We start from the raw sequence: 15,602 nt of genomic DNA, 5'->3' as shown, positions 1-15,602 counted from the left end.
GGCCCCTTTCCTGACCCTAGACCTGTACAGGTCCTGCATGGAGGGCAGGTCAGCCGTGATGATCCTCATTAGGTCTGAAGAGTGGCAATTTGGCCCCGTCCTGTTTTCCTGATTAGGGATTTATCAAGGTAACTTCAAGTTCATTTTCAGGATTTTTAATATCACTAAAGCTGTTTCACATCTCACTTTGAACTGTTGCCATGGTAACTACTGATGGAAACCTAGTTTGTAGAGTAGAGGTCAAAGCAAAGCAACACCTCTTAACTTATCAGTGCCTTATGAATATGAAAAGGCCAAACAGACAGCCATCTTGTTTTTTTTTCTTATTTCACCACGATGTTGAATCCTCCACAGAGATTTCATTAAAAAAAAGCATAGCATTAGAAACTTGACTCAACTACTTTTTTCATTAAAATCTGTAAACATGTCCTTGATATAAATTAACAGGTTTATGAGCAGAACATCTCTGCCTGCTGGAGACAGTAAAACGAGCATTTAATTTATTTATTTATTTATTGACAATTGTAAACTGCTGTAATTAATTGAGGAAAAATTGTGAAGGCAAAAATATTTGTTTCATCCATGCTTTAATAATTTCGCTGGAGGACTTAATAAATTATATTCGGCCCTCCTCCACGTGAAAACATACATAATCCAGAGTGAGTAACCGTTCACATGGGGTGACTTTTAACGCGTAACTTTAGCACAATCTCCAACGTTAGCATTAGTTAAGTCAGATCTCAAACCTGTTTTGTAGCACGGAGACCAAAAATGAGAGGAAGTAGCTCAAACTAAATGGCCAACTGTCAAAATAAGCAGCTTCCCTCTCTCGGTGCTCTGGTCTTGACAAGCAGGATGGAGTCAAACTGGTACCACTTATCTGCAGAGTCTCCAGCAGGCCAGGCCCTGTGATGCTGCTTCAACACCTATGAAGCTTTGTGTGAAGCTGTGAAGCTGGAACACGTTTCAGTTGTGAACTGGAGGCCGCAAGTGCTCAGCAGTGCCCCCTGCTGATAAAATGCTAAAGGTGACCGATTACAAAAGCTCATCGTGGCATGACGTTTAAAACTTTGCAGTGGCTGCTTTCTGAAGAGCTAAATCTACATCATGTGAAAATATTTCTTTGCAATAAATGTCTGTTTTAAACAACCTGAATAAAGCGACGTAGAATGGAGACAGCAGAAGTTTTTACAATAAATGTGCTTGAAATAAATGTATTTTGTAAACCAATGGTAGCCCTGCTCTATTCTACGCCTTTATTTAAATGACTTAGGAATATTTACTGTCAAAAACCTGGTAAAATCAGTCAAAAGTCTAAACATGTATAATAATACATGCTAAAGTGTATACATTTATAAAATTATTACCTGAAACTGACATTGTCAAACTATAGAGACACTGGGTGTGGAGAGGGCGGTGCCAGTTTTAGGGATTCTCGCTACTCTGCATTAAGACTGCTTGACTGGACTACCTTATAGTGAAATAATATAGGAGTACGTAAATAATAATTACTTATCGCCATTGTTTGGTTATTATTATACTTTTCTGCCTGAATTAATTTACAATTACATAAAAACCTGAATTGTTTTGTTTTTGCTGTTAAGCAGACGTTTCATCAAATTCAAATAGTTAGGATACAGCACAAACATTAAACATAAATTTTGATATCCAGTGTGCAAACTTGCATAACTCTGACTTCAGCCGGCATATGCATCAACCTACGGACCCAGGGCTTCATCTGAGAATGCCCTTCCTTGTCAGAACACTGTTTGGAGCTTTACTTCAAGTCATAAAACACTATAGGGGCTCCTCAGATTTCACTTAAAACCATAAAGGAAGTTGCACAAAAATTCCGAAAGTATTCTTTTTAAAACTTTATTGAACATTCATATTCAAACAACTACGTAAACAAACAAACGCAGAAGTGTGTTGGTTCTGTGTCTTCTGAGTGGCCAGAATGAACTCAGGTTCTAAGAACTGGTGAGGCGTTACTACTGTCGCTAATAAAGCTACAGGCTTAACGATATGCTGTTAGTCTCCCTGTGTTACAGGATTAGAGACATATGGCCCAATCCAAAATGACATGGTTGAAAAAAGGGTCTAGATGGACGTTGTTTGAATTAAAGATCGGCAAAAAAAAACACCCGTCTCACCCGATACAATTTCATTCCGATTGAGCTGTTTCATAAATTTTGACAGGTCCAAAATATATAAATACGTACCTCTGGTTAAGATGCCACCAAAATAATTCTGCACCAATAGGAATAGAAGGTTAAGGTCACGTGAGACAGAGCTCAGGTATTGCCAGATTGTAGTGCCTCTGTGATAGCGTTGAGACATGGCTTCTTCTCTGCGTTACATTTCTTAGATTCAAATTGACCATAAAAAACAAACAGAAAAAGAAGCAAAACTTTTGAGTATTGGTGGTGACTGAAAAGCTAGGGTTGACGATTTTTCCAGAAGTTTCCACAAGTCCCCCTTTGAATAACTGGGCATGTGCAAGACCGACTTACCTTCCTCTTCCGCCTTCCTCTTCTTCTCATAAACATGAACGTGGTTCACTTCTTGTGACTCTCAGCCATGTTCAAAATCTACAGTGAGAGCAGCGGAGCTACAATGAACAGCTAACCGCTAACCTAGCCGCTAACCTAGCCGCTAAGCTAACTGGTTAAATAAACACGTGAAGCCAGAAAGCGGAAACTAAAAAGGAACAAGCGTGGACACTGGCGTTACCCGAGTGCGTCAGAATGACTGGCATGTGAGATAAGTTGATACCCCCATAACTTGAGGGACAGACGGGAATGAGAGCAGGAACAAAACGCTGAAAAATCCCTGCTATTCGGACAGAACGGCACAGATTGGTTAAGACTTTTTACAGGCCTGCAGTTCCTACAGAGAATTATTTTTAACTTCCTTTTTGTGAACACACAATGTATTTACTACTTTCAGGACAATTTTACCCAGTATAACAAAACGTGTTTCTGATCAGCTGGTTGGCAAACAGCACAGTTGAAAGTTGGAACGAGAACCGGTGCGCGCGAGTCTGCCACCTACTGGCCGGGAGGAGTTAAACGTCTTTAACCCTATCACAAGATTGCATTGGTGTGTTTACAAATTTAATCAGACACAAATTTAATCTGATCGGCTCTTTATTGTGATTACTTGTGTCCATGTAAACACAGCTAGTGAGGTGCTCCCCCATGCCAGTGCTGCCCAGGGCAGAAAGCCCTGTTGCCTTTAACAAAACACCTGCATTGGCGCGTTAATGAACTATTACTTCAGCGAAAGCAGGTCAAAACTAGTCCAAAGAAGGGAGAAGTGGTTAGATTGGATGAATCAGTGTGAGGACAGCTCATGAACGGTCGCTTGCATAATTTATAGCAGTAAACCGCGTGACTTTGCCCCCGTCACAATGAGTGTGGGGGTTTGAAGCCAACGAGGCGTCCCTGAAGGCATCACAACGGTCCCCGGCGATGCGAGTTCAAGGACTGTAGGAGTTTCCGCCAGCATGTGTGCCGACAGAGGGTAGGCCCACTGCTGGCCGCCGAGGAGGGGAGGAAAAGTGTGTTTACACAGACGGCTAGCTGCCTGGGGAATCGGAGGGGAGAGGAAGTGAGCCGGCTCTGCGTCTGCCTGCTCCAACTTCCTGCTCTGAGAAAGAAAAAGCCCAGGATCCGATTTCAGCGCAGCACAACCGTGCAGACCAGGAGTCAGCATGGAAAAACAGGGGAGCGCACAGGCTTCGACGTAAAAAGTTTCGCGGAGTGAAGAGACCCAGCCCGGAGATCGCAGGTAAAGTAAATCTAAGCTGCCCCCTTTTTCCTTTCTCTTTCTTTTCTCTTTTTTTTTTCTCTTGACACAAAGGGGGGCTTTGTTGGCTACCAGGAGGTCTGTACCGATCTGCACAATGCAGACAGGGGGAGGAAGGAGGAGGAGGAGGAGGGCTCCGCGGTGCTCTCTGCTTTATCAGAAAGTGTCGCGGCTGAGGAGCTTCTGCTTTCAAGGCTGAACTTCGGAGAAAGAAAGAAAGAAAGAAATAGCGAAGTTCTGGAGTTCCGGCTAGTAGAAGGAGAGATTTGAGTCCCGGACGCGGCGCCTGCTTCCGGTCCGGCCGGGCAACATCTTGAGAATGAGTCAGTGTGGGACAGGAGGATGGAGAGAAACACCTCCTGCTGCCCCTCTGAGGTTGTGTTGGACAGATCTGCTCTGCGAGGAGATCTGTGGCGGCTCTTCTGGTTCAGTGTGTGTGTGTGTGTGTGTGTGTGTGTGTGTGTGTGTGTGTGTGTGTGTGTGTGTGTGAACAGGAAGAGAGCAGATTTGGTCATGGCTAAGTAATGTCTGCATACACCATCTAATCTCATTAGGAGTTTTCAGCTCAGCCAACACACAAGCGTGGCTTTGTGCTCCCTCAGAGAGACCTCTTCCTCCGAGCATCAGCAGCAGGACTCCTCATCCTCCTCATCCTCCCCTCCTAGAAGACAGCAGCGATGTTCCTAGAAGGAGCAGAGGAGATGTCTGCAGGTTGAACAGTCTGTGCAACACGCCTGCTGTACCTGCTTTGCTTTGTCTCTGCCCAGCAGCCCAAGGTGAAGTCCAGGTTGAGAGGGGGGTCACTGGGCGGACCCCCCCCCCCCCCAGAGGACGGGACAATGATGCGATGTCTCTTGACCCGTGTCCTGTGGGACCGCGGTGGGAAGTGTGGCCGGTAGCGGGGAAACGCACCCCCTGCTGTGGGATCCCCTCACCTCACCATTTGTCCTTGGGAGTAGAATGGGAGGAAGTCCTGACTTTGACAGCTTTGTGGTCTCACATGGCGGACAGGAGACGCTGGGGCTTTAACTCGTGTCGGAAACCGGTCCCGGCCCTCCCCTGGACGCGGTCTGAAAGCCGCCTTCTTGTCACGGGGGGGGTTTCTGGCGTTCCTCATCCGTTGGTGTCCAGCATAACAACGGAAAGGATGCCTAGGTTTGAAATCTGTAATAATTAAAAGTCAAGCGTGGCCAATTCCCGGTGGTGGCAGCAGGATGCTGTGGGAACGGTTTTGCCCCACAGGGACAGGGAAGCTGGTCAGAGGTGATGGGTGGAGATAAAAAAAACAAAAAACGGGGTTAATTAGGACCCGGAGCTCCAATGGAACGGTTCATATTAAAGCACCTCTGTGTGTTATGGTCAGTCTAGTCCAGGGGTCTAAACCTCTGGACCTTCCACAACGGCTCCTGATAACTTTGGCTTAAGTGATAACGAGCCTACTAATGTTTTTAACTATAGATATAAGAAGGAACTAAGCAGCTTTTCCCTTCTTTCATTGGATTCAGACAACTAAATATGTTGGATCAGCTTAGCTTTCATTTCAAAACCTAAAAATAGAAGAAAAAAAACGGCGGTTCTTTGAAAATGAAACCAAATTTCCTTCGACGTTAATCAGAAGTTTTAGGTTTTTTTTACTGAAGGCCAGGCAGGTATCGTTTGCAGCCCTGAACAAGTTTAAGGTAGCAGAGCCGCGGCCTAGTCAAAGTTTCAATCACCAGCTGGCAGCGGTGACCCCCCCCCCCAAGGCATCGCCTTTCTTCCGCGTCACCATGATGCGCCGACGATAATCCCTCCTGAACACGTTTTCTCCGACTGTGACAGGAAGAGGCGCCGTTTTTTCCCCCCATGGATCCTCCGTGGGGGCTCCTCGCTCCACACCGGTGCCGCTCTCTGTGAGAGCTGGAGCAAAGACGGGATGCTGGAGCTCTGCGCGGTGGAGCTGTCGGGGACAGAAAGCCGCCCGGTTGGCAGGCGGGAGCTCGGAGGCTGCACATTCCTCCATTAAAGGAATAACCCACCCTGGGCCCGTCATGCTTCCTGTGGAGAGCCGGCCAGCTTGAACCGCAGCATATTTCTGGCTTGAGCTGTTGTTCCTCCTCCTCCTCCTGCTGCTGCTGCTGCTGCTGCTTCTGCATTACACCATATTCTTTTACACACACTGTTCTATTCATGACCCCCCCCCTCCCCTCCTGAGGTTCAGCCTGCATGCAGCTGAACATGTTGCCAGGAATACATTTGAACCAGAGAATGTGTGCCCTCCGCCCCGCTGCAGGTATGGACAGCGCCATCACCCTGTGGCAGTTCCTGCTGCAGCTGCTGCTCGACCAGAGCCACAAGCACCTGATCTGCTGGACGTCCACCGACGGCGAGTTCAAGCTCCTCAAGTCCGAGGAGGTGGCCAAGCTGTGGGGGCTGCGCAAGAACAAGACCAACATGAACTACGACAAGCTGAGCAGGGCGCTGCGCTACTACTACGACAAGGTTCCTTCGGCCGCCTCCCGTTTCTCGTAACCGACGACGACGCGCTCTCTGAGCCCGTCTACTTTTCCTCTCCCTCGGCTGACTTTCTCTCTCTGCCCTTCGTCGCTTGTGTTGCAGAACATCATCAAAAAGGTGATCGGCCAGAAGTTCGTCTACAAGTTCGTCTCCTTCCCCGAGATCCTGAAGATGGACCCGCAGGCGGTGGAGATGGGCCTAGCCGCCGGCAGGTTCCCCCTGCAGGACGGCGAGGCCCCCGAGCTGGAGGCTGAGACGGAGGAAGAGGAGGACAGCGAGGAGGAGGCCCAGAGGAGGACCCTGGCGGCCCTGGGGGCGCGGCAGTGCCAACGGGACTACCTCCACTCGGGCCTCTACTCGTCCTTCAGCATCGGCTCCCTGCAGAGGGGCCTGCGCGAGCGCCAGGAGGAGCCGCGCTCCGTCATCCGCTTCGGCGCCAACGCCACCGGGAGGAGCTCCCCTCCCGCCGTCAAGTCGGAGTCCTACGGCTCCCCCGGGGCTTCCGGACCCCCGACGCAGTCGCGCTCCCCGTCCTCCCCGCCGGGACGAAGCTGGAGCCCCTCCGTCAAGAAGGAGGACGAGGAGGAGGACTCGGACCAGAGCGCTCAGCCCCTCAACCTCTCCTCGGGGCACAGGGAGCGAGCCCTGCAGCCTCCTGAGAAGAGGAGCAGCAGTGGGAGGAGCGGCGGCGAGCGAGGAGATGGACTCCCACCCAAAAGCAAAAAGCCCAAGGCCCTGGAGATCTCCAGCCCGTCCCTGCTCCTGGCGGGGAGCGACATCGGCTCCATCGCCCTCAACAGCCCGGCGCTGCCGTCCGGCTCCCTCACTCCCGCCTTCTTCACGGCACAGGTGAGGCGCCCGGCCACAGACAGCCGCGTTAGGAGGGGCCCACCAGGAAGCTCGGTGAGCGAGCAAAGTGACGCCGTTTCCTGATTGGTAGACGTGAGTCACAGGGTTAAGAGTTTAGGAAAATCCCGACTCGATAATGTCAGACGCCCCACAGGTGTCTGCCAGCCTCGCGGAGGCTCAGACGGAAGTGACGCAGCGTTAAAGCCACGGATAGGGGAGGCGAATAACGGCGAGCGCTGAGGGCCAAAACAGGGTCGCTAAAAATCATTTCAGCCCAGAAACCCCCGTCACTCAATTTCTGTCAGGATAATGAGAATCAGTGCGGCTGATTATCTGCTGGTGTGTGTGTGAGGTGCTGTGGGATCTCTGGAGCTGCCTTCACCTCTAACGTGTCCCGACATGTTTTCCACGCCCTTCTCTTTCCCTCCTTCAGTACCTGAAGTCAAACTGGATTCTGTCTCGTTCTGCCAGCCAAAAATAAATAAATAGAACGGATAAAAAAGCGGTCCTATGTGAACGGATGCGCTGATCAAACTTTTCCGGGCCGATATCCATTTCCGGGGTTTCTTTGAAGTCTGACCTACTCTTTCCAGTTTTGACCGATTCCCCCCTCCCTCCTTTTTTCCCCTAAGACCTCAGAACAGGAAAAACATTTTCTTAATTCAACACAAAAGGAAGGATTTAGTAGACTATTGCGTGTTTTATTTAGCTTGATCTAAGGGCATCATCATACACGTGTTTTTAGATGGGATAAGATGGGAGTTCTTAGCCTTCTTGGCTGAAGCCGTTTAGAGCCGATCACAGGAAAGTTAGCTGGTTCTGATGCCCAACCACAGGTTTTATTTTTATTTATTTTTATTAATTTGACAGGGACAGAGTACACTAATTACCATTGCTGCAAATGCACCAGAATTAGCCAAAAGGCTATTTCTCATCCGTTGTCCCTGGACAATGTTAAACTAGGCCGTAAAAGGTCTTGAGTTTGTCTAGGTTTTCCATCCAGATCACGTCTGATACGTCGTTCATTCAAGCCTTTTTCTTTTCTCTCCAAACGATAATCCAGTTTCTGACGACAGCATATTTAAGCGAGTCCAATCAAAATCTTCTGGCTACTTTCTCCACTACTAGGGTCTTCATCGTGGTAACGTTGGTGTATATGAGATTTGGCTAGAAACGTATTTCAGTCACGGACTGAAAGCTGTCCCTAAGAAATAGAAGGATTCAGGGACAGACGTACAGCGGCGTTAAAGTTCAGCTAATCTAAAATTCAGATAATCTAAAATTCAGATAATCTAAAATTGAGATAATCTAAAGTTTAGATAATCTAAAATTCAACTAATCTAAAGTTCTGCAAATCTACAATTCAAATAATCTAAAATTCAGATAATCTAAAGTTCAGATAATCTAAAGGCGGAATGACGCTGGGGTCACCTGGCAGATCAGAAACACCAACTCTTGTTTATTTTCCTAAACTTGTTACAAAATCTCCATTTTTGTCAGTAAGATAAATATGCTAATGCTAATACTAAGCTATTAAGTGAAACACAATAAGTTATGTTTTAATAAACACAGTTTATCAAACTATTACGCAAGTTAAATAATATTGAATTTAAACCTAATTTAAGCTATTATGTAGGTTAAATAAAAGGTATGTTACGAAGTAGGTTAAATGCAACTTTGGTTATTACGGTTAGTTAGTTATACATTCCATTCAGTAAAAATATAATATATAAAGTAATTTACACGTAGTGAAGTTATTAAACATTTTTAGTGAAATGTCATTTCTAACGTCTTGTTAAATAGGTTTGAAATGATTTCTGAAGAGAAGCCAAATATAAGCCAGTAAGTTATTCAGTGTTCTTGGGCATAATTAATGGAAGGTAGCGTCTTAGTGAAATATACCCGATATAGTGGTATCGGATCATTAAAATAATTACTAATAGCCATGAAATTGAACGAAACCTGACCCGGCTGCTTGAAGCCGGCTGAGTCCAACTTTTTTCCAGCGGTTTTAAGAAGGGAAATAAATCTGAGCGATGACAGGAGGTTTGCACAGACTTCACAGCTGGATTAAAGCAGCATTTGTCCAGTTTTATTTCAACTGCGTCTTAGAAAACGTCGCCCTACAGGTAAGGAGCCTTTGTGGCAGCAGGTCAGATGTTGGTCCATAAAATAACCGAGGCCTTCCTCGACGAGTCGCTCGGCGACATTTGTCTAAGCCGGACATGTTTCTGGGCCGTGGCAAGAGTCCAGACTCCCACAAGCATCAGCTAATATTTGGTCATGTGTTTTAAATAACAACATATTTGCTTTTGGAGCCGTTTTTTTTTTTTTGCCATCACGCAGCATCCACATCAGAGGGCCTGGGCCCGTCAAGAGAGGCTTTAATGGTTCTCCTGCCAAACGGACCGCTTATGGGCGCAGAAATAAGAGGAAAACGAGCAGTTTACCGACATCTTCAGCAAGTCCAGGCTGTAAAAGAGAGAGAAAAAAAGGGGGGGGGGGGTCCCTAAGTGATGCCATATGCTCCAATAATCCATTAATAATGGGAGCAGCTCTGGCTCACGTCGCTGAGGTGACACAGGGAAACTTTGGTGGGGGAGGGGGGGGATAGATGCAGAAATTGATCTCATATGTTTTCTCTCTTAAAGATCACCCCCCCCCCCCCCCCAACCCTGCATCCAGGAGGAGAAACCACAGACTTCCTTCCTGCTCCCTTCAGTTTGTTTTTCCAAACGCCAAAGCGCATCCATTTACCGTCTCAGCGTGTTTCGCATTATTAAACCCCCTCAGAGCAACATTTCTCCAGCCCTGCTTCTGCTTCAGTCTCAGGAAAAGGTTTTATTAACTGGTTCTCCCCCCCTTCCTCCCCTCCCCTCCTTCCTATGTCGTCCGCAGACTCCGTCGGGTCTGCTGCTGGCTCACAGTCCGCTGCTGTCGGGGATCCACTTCTGGAGCAGCCTGAGCCCCGTCGCCCCTCTGAGCCCCGCCCGGCTGCAGGGCCACGGCTCCCTCTTCCAGGTAAGGAGCCCGGCGCACGCAGGTGCGGCCGGATGGCGGCAGATAAAAGGGCCCGAAATAGCAGAACGGTGCGCGCAGAGAAAATGATTGTTTACTGGAAGTCCTCGTCGCGAGGCGGAGGAGGAAGTGGCATGCTGGCAAAAAAAAAAAGAAAAAAAAAAAAAGACACACGTGCTTCTGCAAAAAAAAAAAAAAAGATGGTTTTGAAGAGATTTCTTCTGCTTTTTAGGTCTTTGCTTTTATAAAAAAAAAAAATAAAATAAAAAAAAAAGTGTTTGTTTTGTGACTTGCAAAGCGGCAGACGGCAAAGAGCCGAGAAAACAAGTTGAGACTTTGCGAGCAGGTCCTGCGGAGGTGTCCTGTTTCAGAGCTGGTGAGAGGGAGAGGAAATCCTGTGAATACTTCCTGTTTGAGCCCAGGGGAGCCGGCCTGAAACAGGGTGGACTGGTTTGAGAGCTGCTCCTCACGTCTGAAACACGCACACAGACGCTACCTCTGCACACACACACACAGTGGATGCAAAATAATACAGACTCCTCACTCAGACGCGGGGCTTAAGGTTACAAAGACGAGAAGGAAGGAAGGAAGAGGCACAATGGATTAAAAATCAGAGAGAGAGAGAGAAAACACAGGAAAGCAGAGCAGTGACAATGCTGCAGTTCCTCACCGGAAAGCAGCCACCCGCCTAACTCTCTCTTCCCTCCGCAGTTCCCCAGCCTAATCAACGGACACATGCCTGTCCCCCTCCCAAGCCTGGAAGGAACACCCTCCTCCCTGCTCCTGTCCCCCGCCTCCCACAAGTCCTGATCCAGGGGTCTTTCTGGTGGAAAAGCCTCCCGGCATCATCCGGCGCTTCAGGTTTCCCCCCCCCCCCGTCGCCAATCGTCTGCAGGTTTCATGTTCAAATTCTGCTTCAACAAAAAGAAAAAAAAAAAAGTAGAGAGAGACTTGACCTCACACCGTTTTGCACTCGAGTTGCTGCAGATTCTAGTTGTTTGAAAGCACTTGTGTAAAAGCCATACAGTCTGAGAGACGTCCGCGGTAAAGGAACAGCACATTCTGGACATGGACAGGCTCATTCTCTGCAGAAATTAGTGTTTTGTTTTTTGTAATCTTGTACAAAAGCTTCTTTATTTTTTTTCCCTCTCTTTACAAAGTGAAACTTCTGGTTTCACTCATGTGGTAATGTAACGTATGCACTATGCTTTCCAGATAGTACCAGCTGTGCCTTATTGTTGTTTTTTTTTTTTGCTTTATCTTTTTAATGAAGACGAGATTTCTAATCAATAAAACCCTTTTTGTAACAGTCATGTACTTTTTTTATACTGGACTTGGCATACAGTTATGCATTCTGTATATGTTTTGTATTGTAAAAAAAAAAAAGTCATTTCCAATAAATGAGGCATTGAATGCATGAATTTCTTTTTTTCTTTTTTACAGTGCATTGCTAAAGTAATGACACCCCTTTAACTTGGAGATTTTAGAGGATAGACCAGCACAAAGCAGAACATATTTGTAAATCAGAAGGAAAATGATACATGGTTTGCATATAGTCCGCCTGACCCATCAGTATTTTGCAGTCTCCTCTTTTGCTGCCATCACAGAGACTTCTGAACCTCCACTCCACTCCTAAAGAAGCTATACCAGAATTTATTCTGTCTGATAAAGAAAAATCCTTTTTACGCAATATATTAGTTGTATATAACAGTGTAATTTGATAACTGACTAAGTGATTGCATGATCGAACAAGGCTTGTTTTTTTTGTAGGAATAAGCGGCGAACTGGGGATAATCTGGGACAACTTTCTCTGCCAGCATGGCATGCGTGTAAGTGTTGACCGTTCCCGTTAGAAAGTATAATTTACCCGAGACGCCATTTATGTCAGACGAAACGAAGAGAAGTCCCTCGATGAAGAGTTGTTTCCTCCAGAGGATTATGCAGGACCTTGATGCTTAGGGTTGAGGGGGGAAAAACAGTTGGGGGCGGGGCTTACAGGTCAAAATAAACTCCTCACTGGTGGTTAGAATTGGTGCAGAATCAGATGTGGAGCCTTTAAGTGTTTTGCAGCACCTAAACAGGTTTTCTTCCAGGACTGTCCTGCATTTAGCTCCATATATTGTCCCATAAGCTCTGAAGTTTTTCCCTGCCGCTACAGAAGAAAAGCATCCCCACAGCATGCCACCACCACCACCATGTTTTATAGTGGAGATGCGTTCGGGATATTAGTTTTCCCACCAAACAGCGTTTTGCACATTGGCCGAAAAAGTTCAGTTTTGGTGTCATCGGACCAGAGCACTAATGTCAAACTCTTAAATCAACATTGAACTCGTGGCAAACTTTAAACCAGACTCAATTTGGCTCTATGTCTCAACAGCTGAGGCTAGCTGAGCTGTGGATCTGTGCGTCAGATTTAAGGAGGCGAAACGCTACTGCCTGTCACACTTTTTCCTCTTTTTTTCCCCCCTCTTGTCCTTTGTCTTGCTTATTGACATAAAATCCCATTCACATGCATCCATGGTTCTAGTTTAGCGTTACAAGAGGTGAGAAACAAACACTTTCAGGTAAACATCAGCTGATATTAAAAAGGCAAAACGAAAATCTTTGTTTAAACTTTAAATTTAATTTCTTTTACTCTGGAAAAAAAAAAAAAAAAAAGAGTCAAATATGGGGAGGGACATCTGCAACAAAATCCCACACTGTTATTCACAACTAAAGTTAAAGAATATCCTAGAAAACATGTAACACTGGTAGACTGAAGGTGAGACCGGACTCACTGGGGCGGACCTGGTGCCTCGTCGCACAACGACAGCAGGCATGAAGCACGGAGATGGAGGCAGCAAACGGAAACTCACAGGACTCCCACAATAAAGTAGAACATTGAGGTGTTTCCGCTCAGGTTCCCCCTCCAGTAACGCCCACGTTCCCCGACTCCTTTATCCCTGCTCTGGTTTGTTGGGCCAGGACTGAGACCCCCCCCCCAGCATCCTAGGATGCGCCAGGAGCTTTGCAGCACTGCCCGCGTATCGTCTTCCAGTCGAGGGCGATCGGTTGCTTTATGTAACGTGGCCCCACGAAGTCTTGGGAGCAAACGGTCACAGATGATTTATGCAGCACCATTTATGACAGAACATGTGACCTCTGAGCTGCTACAGAAACATCACTCTGCGTCCGCGAGCCGCAGACGCACAACAAGGAGCTTTGAAGGTGGAGCGAACGTGAGCAAAAAAAAATTAAAAAAAAAGAAACTAATAAAAGACAAAAAATATATACACCACTTCAAAACTCAAAAATGAGACAAAAAAGTTAAAAATCTATACACATGGCATGTATTCATTAAAGTGACTGAGCCAGTTAGGATTCAAAACAGTAGTTGGATTTAGCAGCAAGTTCGTCTCTCAATAAATATAAATGTACAGTAAATAAACGTCTCTTATTGGAGCCAGGCTCAGACTAAACCTGGAGGAGAAGCATGGAGCAGTGAGGAGGAGGAGGAGGAGGAGTGGGGGGGCTGTACTGTGGACAGGTACGTCTCCCCGCTATTTTGGAGGCGCGGCGGGGTGATGACGATCGTTTCAACACGTCCGTCCGTCCGTCCGTCTCTGGGAACCGATCCGTCTGCATGGAGCTCCTTCTCGTCCAAAGATAAAACAACAGTCCAGTCCAGAGCTTTCTAAAACAGCATGCTTTGTCTTCTGTTCTTTCCGTTGCCTGGTGGAGGGAAAAAGGAAAAGGCCCGATTAAAAAACTTGGTTTCTGTGATTTGAAGCAGATGTTTTTCAAAGGCAGACGCTGGGATTTCCTGCAGCCGTTGGGTTTGGAGCATCGGTTTAAAAACACCGGAGACAAGGAAAATGATCAGGGTAAACAAAAAAAAAACAATAAAAATAAAATAAAATCTAAAAATGCAGCTTGCTTTGTTTTATGTTATGATACTCATAGGTTTGTGGGTCGGTTTAAGGCCTGAGCCTGTTTCACACAGATGCCAGGCTAGTGTGACGCTCACCGTGGAGACTCAGAGATTATCATAAGCATGTTAACCAAGCTATAGTAAGGTCTGCTATCCGTAAAACTTAAATTAATGAATTTAAAATAAAACAAATAGTACAAACAGCACTTAGATAAAATCCATTAAGAATGTTAACAAAATTTTGCAAATTTATATAGAAAGAACATACAATATGGGGGTTCAAAAGCAGTAACCCAGTCTATAGATGCTATGCTACTATTGCTACTTCCTGCCGTCAGCCAGGAGTGTTTTCGGACCGGGGCGAGTCAGGCGACACTGAACTTAGCTTCTGCAGAAAGAAAGTGGCTCATTACCGTTAAAAAGTGATTCAACAAAGGGAGCAATTACTGTTCCTCGGGTTTGTTTGAAAAACTTTCTCCTCTGATGAAGGAAATAATTATCTTTTTCGGATAATAATATAATAAGCGTTTTTTTTTTTTATATATAACGGCCATTATAATATTTTTTATTATTATTGCTCTGAGCAGGACTAAAAAAATAAATAAAAATAAAAATTGTATGCATTAAACTATACAAATATTTTATATTTGTGTAGGATCTTTTTTCCCCAATAATTTTATGCTAATTTATGCTAAATATCAAATATTGAAACGTGTATAAACTACGCGTCAGTGGTTATTATGCCAATAAAAATACATGTGTAGCTCTAAAATCTCTCCATTTCTAACGGCTGATGAGTCCTGTGCCTTAATCAACACCGCAAACAGTGCATAGAGCGGCAGAGCATAGCTAAATAAACCTCTACACCGATATTCATTCAGCTTTACAAACACGTTTGATCCCATCTAAAACTGCTGCAGGACTTTGAAGCAATGAGACATAAAGGAGGCATGCTCTTTCTGAAAACCTAAAACTTAATGCTTAGCTAATCTGCTTTGGACCCCTAAACCAACCCCTCCACACCCACGTACCTATTTCTATGCGAGTCATTTATCGCGGTAGCCAGGTAACGTAACTATAAAAGTATTTGAATCTCTCGTTTAAATGATTATAAACTACATTACAAACCATAAGCTATAACTGATTCCCACAGAGAAAAGCCGACTCTTGTGAAATACGGACCAAAACAACTCTAAGCGACGTCATTCTGGTAGATTTTACTTACTGGAGTCACGTTTAACAAACATTTCCTTAGAGAAGGCCAAGAGGAAGATCATTTTAAAATCACAGTCTGTTCAAGCAGGCATCAACTCGTCCCTTTGATGCATGGTTGTGTACCATTGTGTACCAGAATGGCACGAATATGACTGGCTTGGGGTGAAATAACAGCTGGCCTGCTGACAATCTCCCATCAAAACCCAAATGTTACATTAGGTCTTAAATTGTATTTATGCCCTGGTGATTGACATGTTTTGTTAGTCAAGTAGCATATTACCCCAACGTAAAAAACTGTAAAACA

At 45.7% G+C, this 15,602-nt stretch overlaps 2 protein-coding genes across 3 annotated transcripts in view; one reads left to right on the top strand and one right to left on the bottom strand.

Annotated features, from left to right (window-relative positions):
* Nucleotides 1-3,488: 3,488 nt before the first annotated feature.
* LOC105938570 (ETS transcription factor ELK3) lies at nucleotides 3,489-11,590 on the top strand. Of its 2 annotated transcripts, none has more exons than XM_036147724.1 (5): nucleotides 3,489-3,792; nucleotides 6,083-6,291; nucleotides 6,409-7,209; nucleotides 10,054-10,176; nucleotides 10,885-11,590. In XM_036147724.1, the coding sequence occupies exons 2-5, from the start codon at nucleotides 6,085-6,087 to the stop codon at nucleotides 10,981-10,983; spliced, it is 1,230 nt and encodes a 409-aa protein (XP_036003617.1). In that variant the 5' UTR covers nucleotides 3,489-3,792; nucleotides 6,083-6,084; the 3' UTR covers nucleotides 10,984-11,590. The 2 variants fall into 2 exon arrangements, with proteins under 2 accessions (XP_036003617.1, XP_021163171.2); XM_021307496.2 differs by having other exon boundaries at nucleotides 3,492-3,792; nucleotides 6,409-7,155.
* A 1,186-nt stretch (nucleotides 11,591-12,776) lies between these two features.
* LOC105938569 (cyclin-dependent kinase 17) overlaps nucleotides 12,777-15,602 on the bottom strand; it is a 42,126-nt gene continuing 39,300 nt past the window's right edge. Inside the window, exon 17 of the mRNA XM_012880361.3 lies at nucleotides 12,777-13,884. Within this exon, the coding sequence (XP_012735815.2) occupies nucleotides 13,847-13,884 (38 nt within the window). The 3' untranslated portion in view covers nucleotides 12,777-13,846. The remainder of the gene's footprint in view (nucleotides 13,885-15,602) is intronic.

This window comes from Fundulus heteroclitus, chromosome 2 (genome assembly GCF_011125445.2).
Source record: "Fundulus heteroclitus isolate FHET01 chromosome 2, MU-UCD_Fhet_4.1, whole genome shotgun sequence".
NCBI lineage: Eukaryota > Metazoa > Chordata > Actinopteri > Cyprinodontiformes > Fundulidae > Fundulus > Fundulus heteroclitus.
The sequence above is the reverse complement of the archived record's forward strand: the minus strand, read 5'-3'. Positions and strand labels throughout refer to the sequence as shown.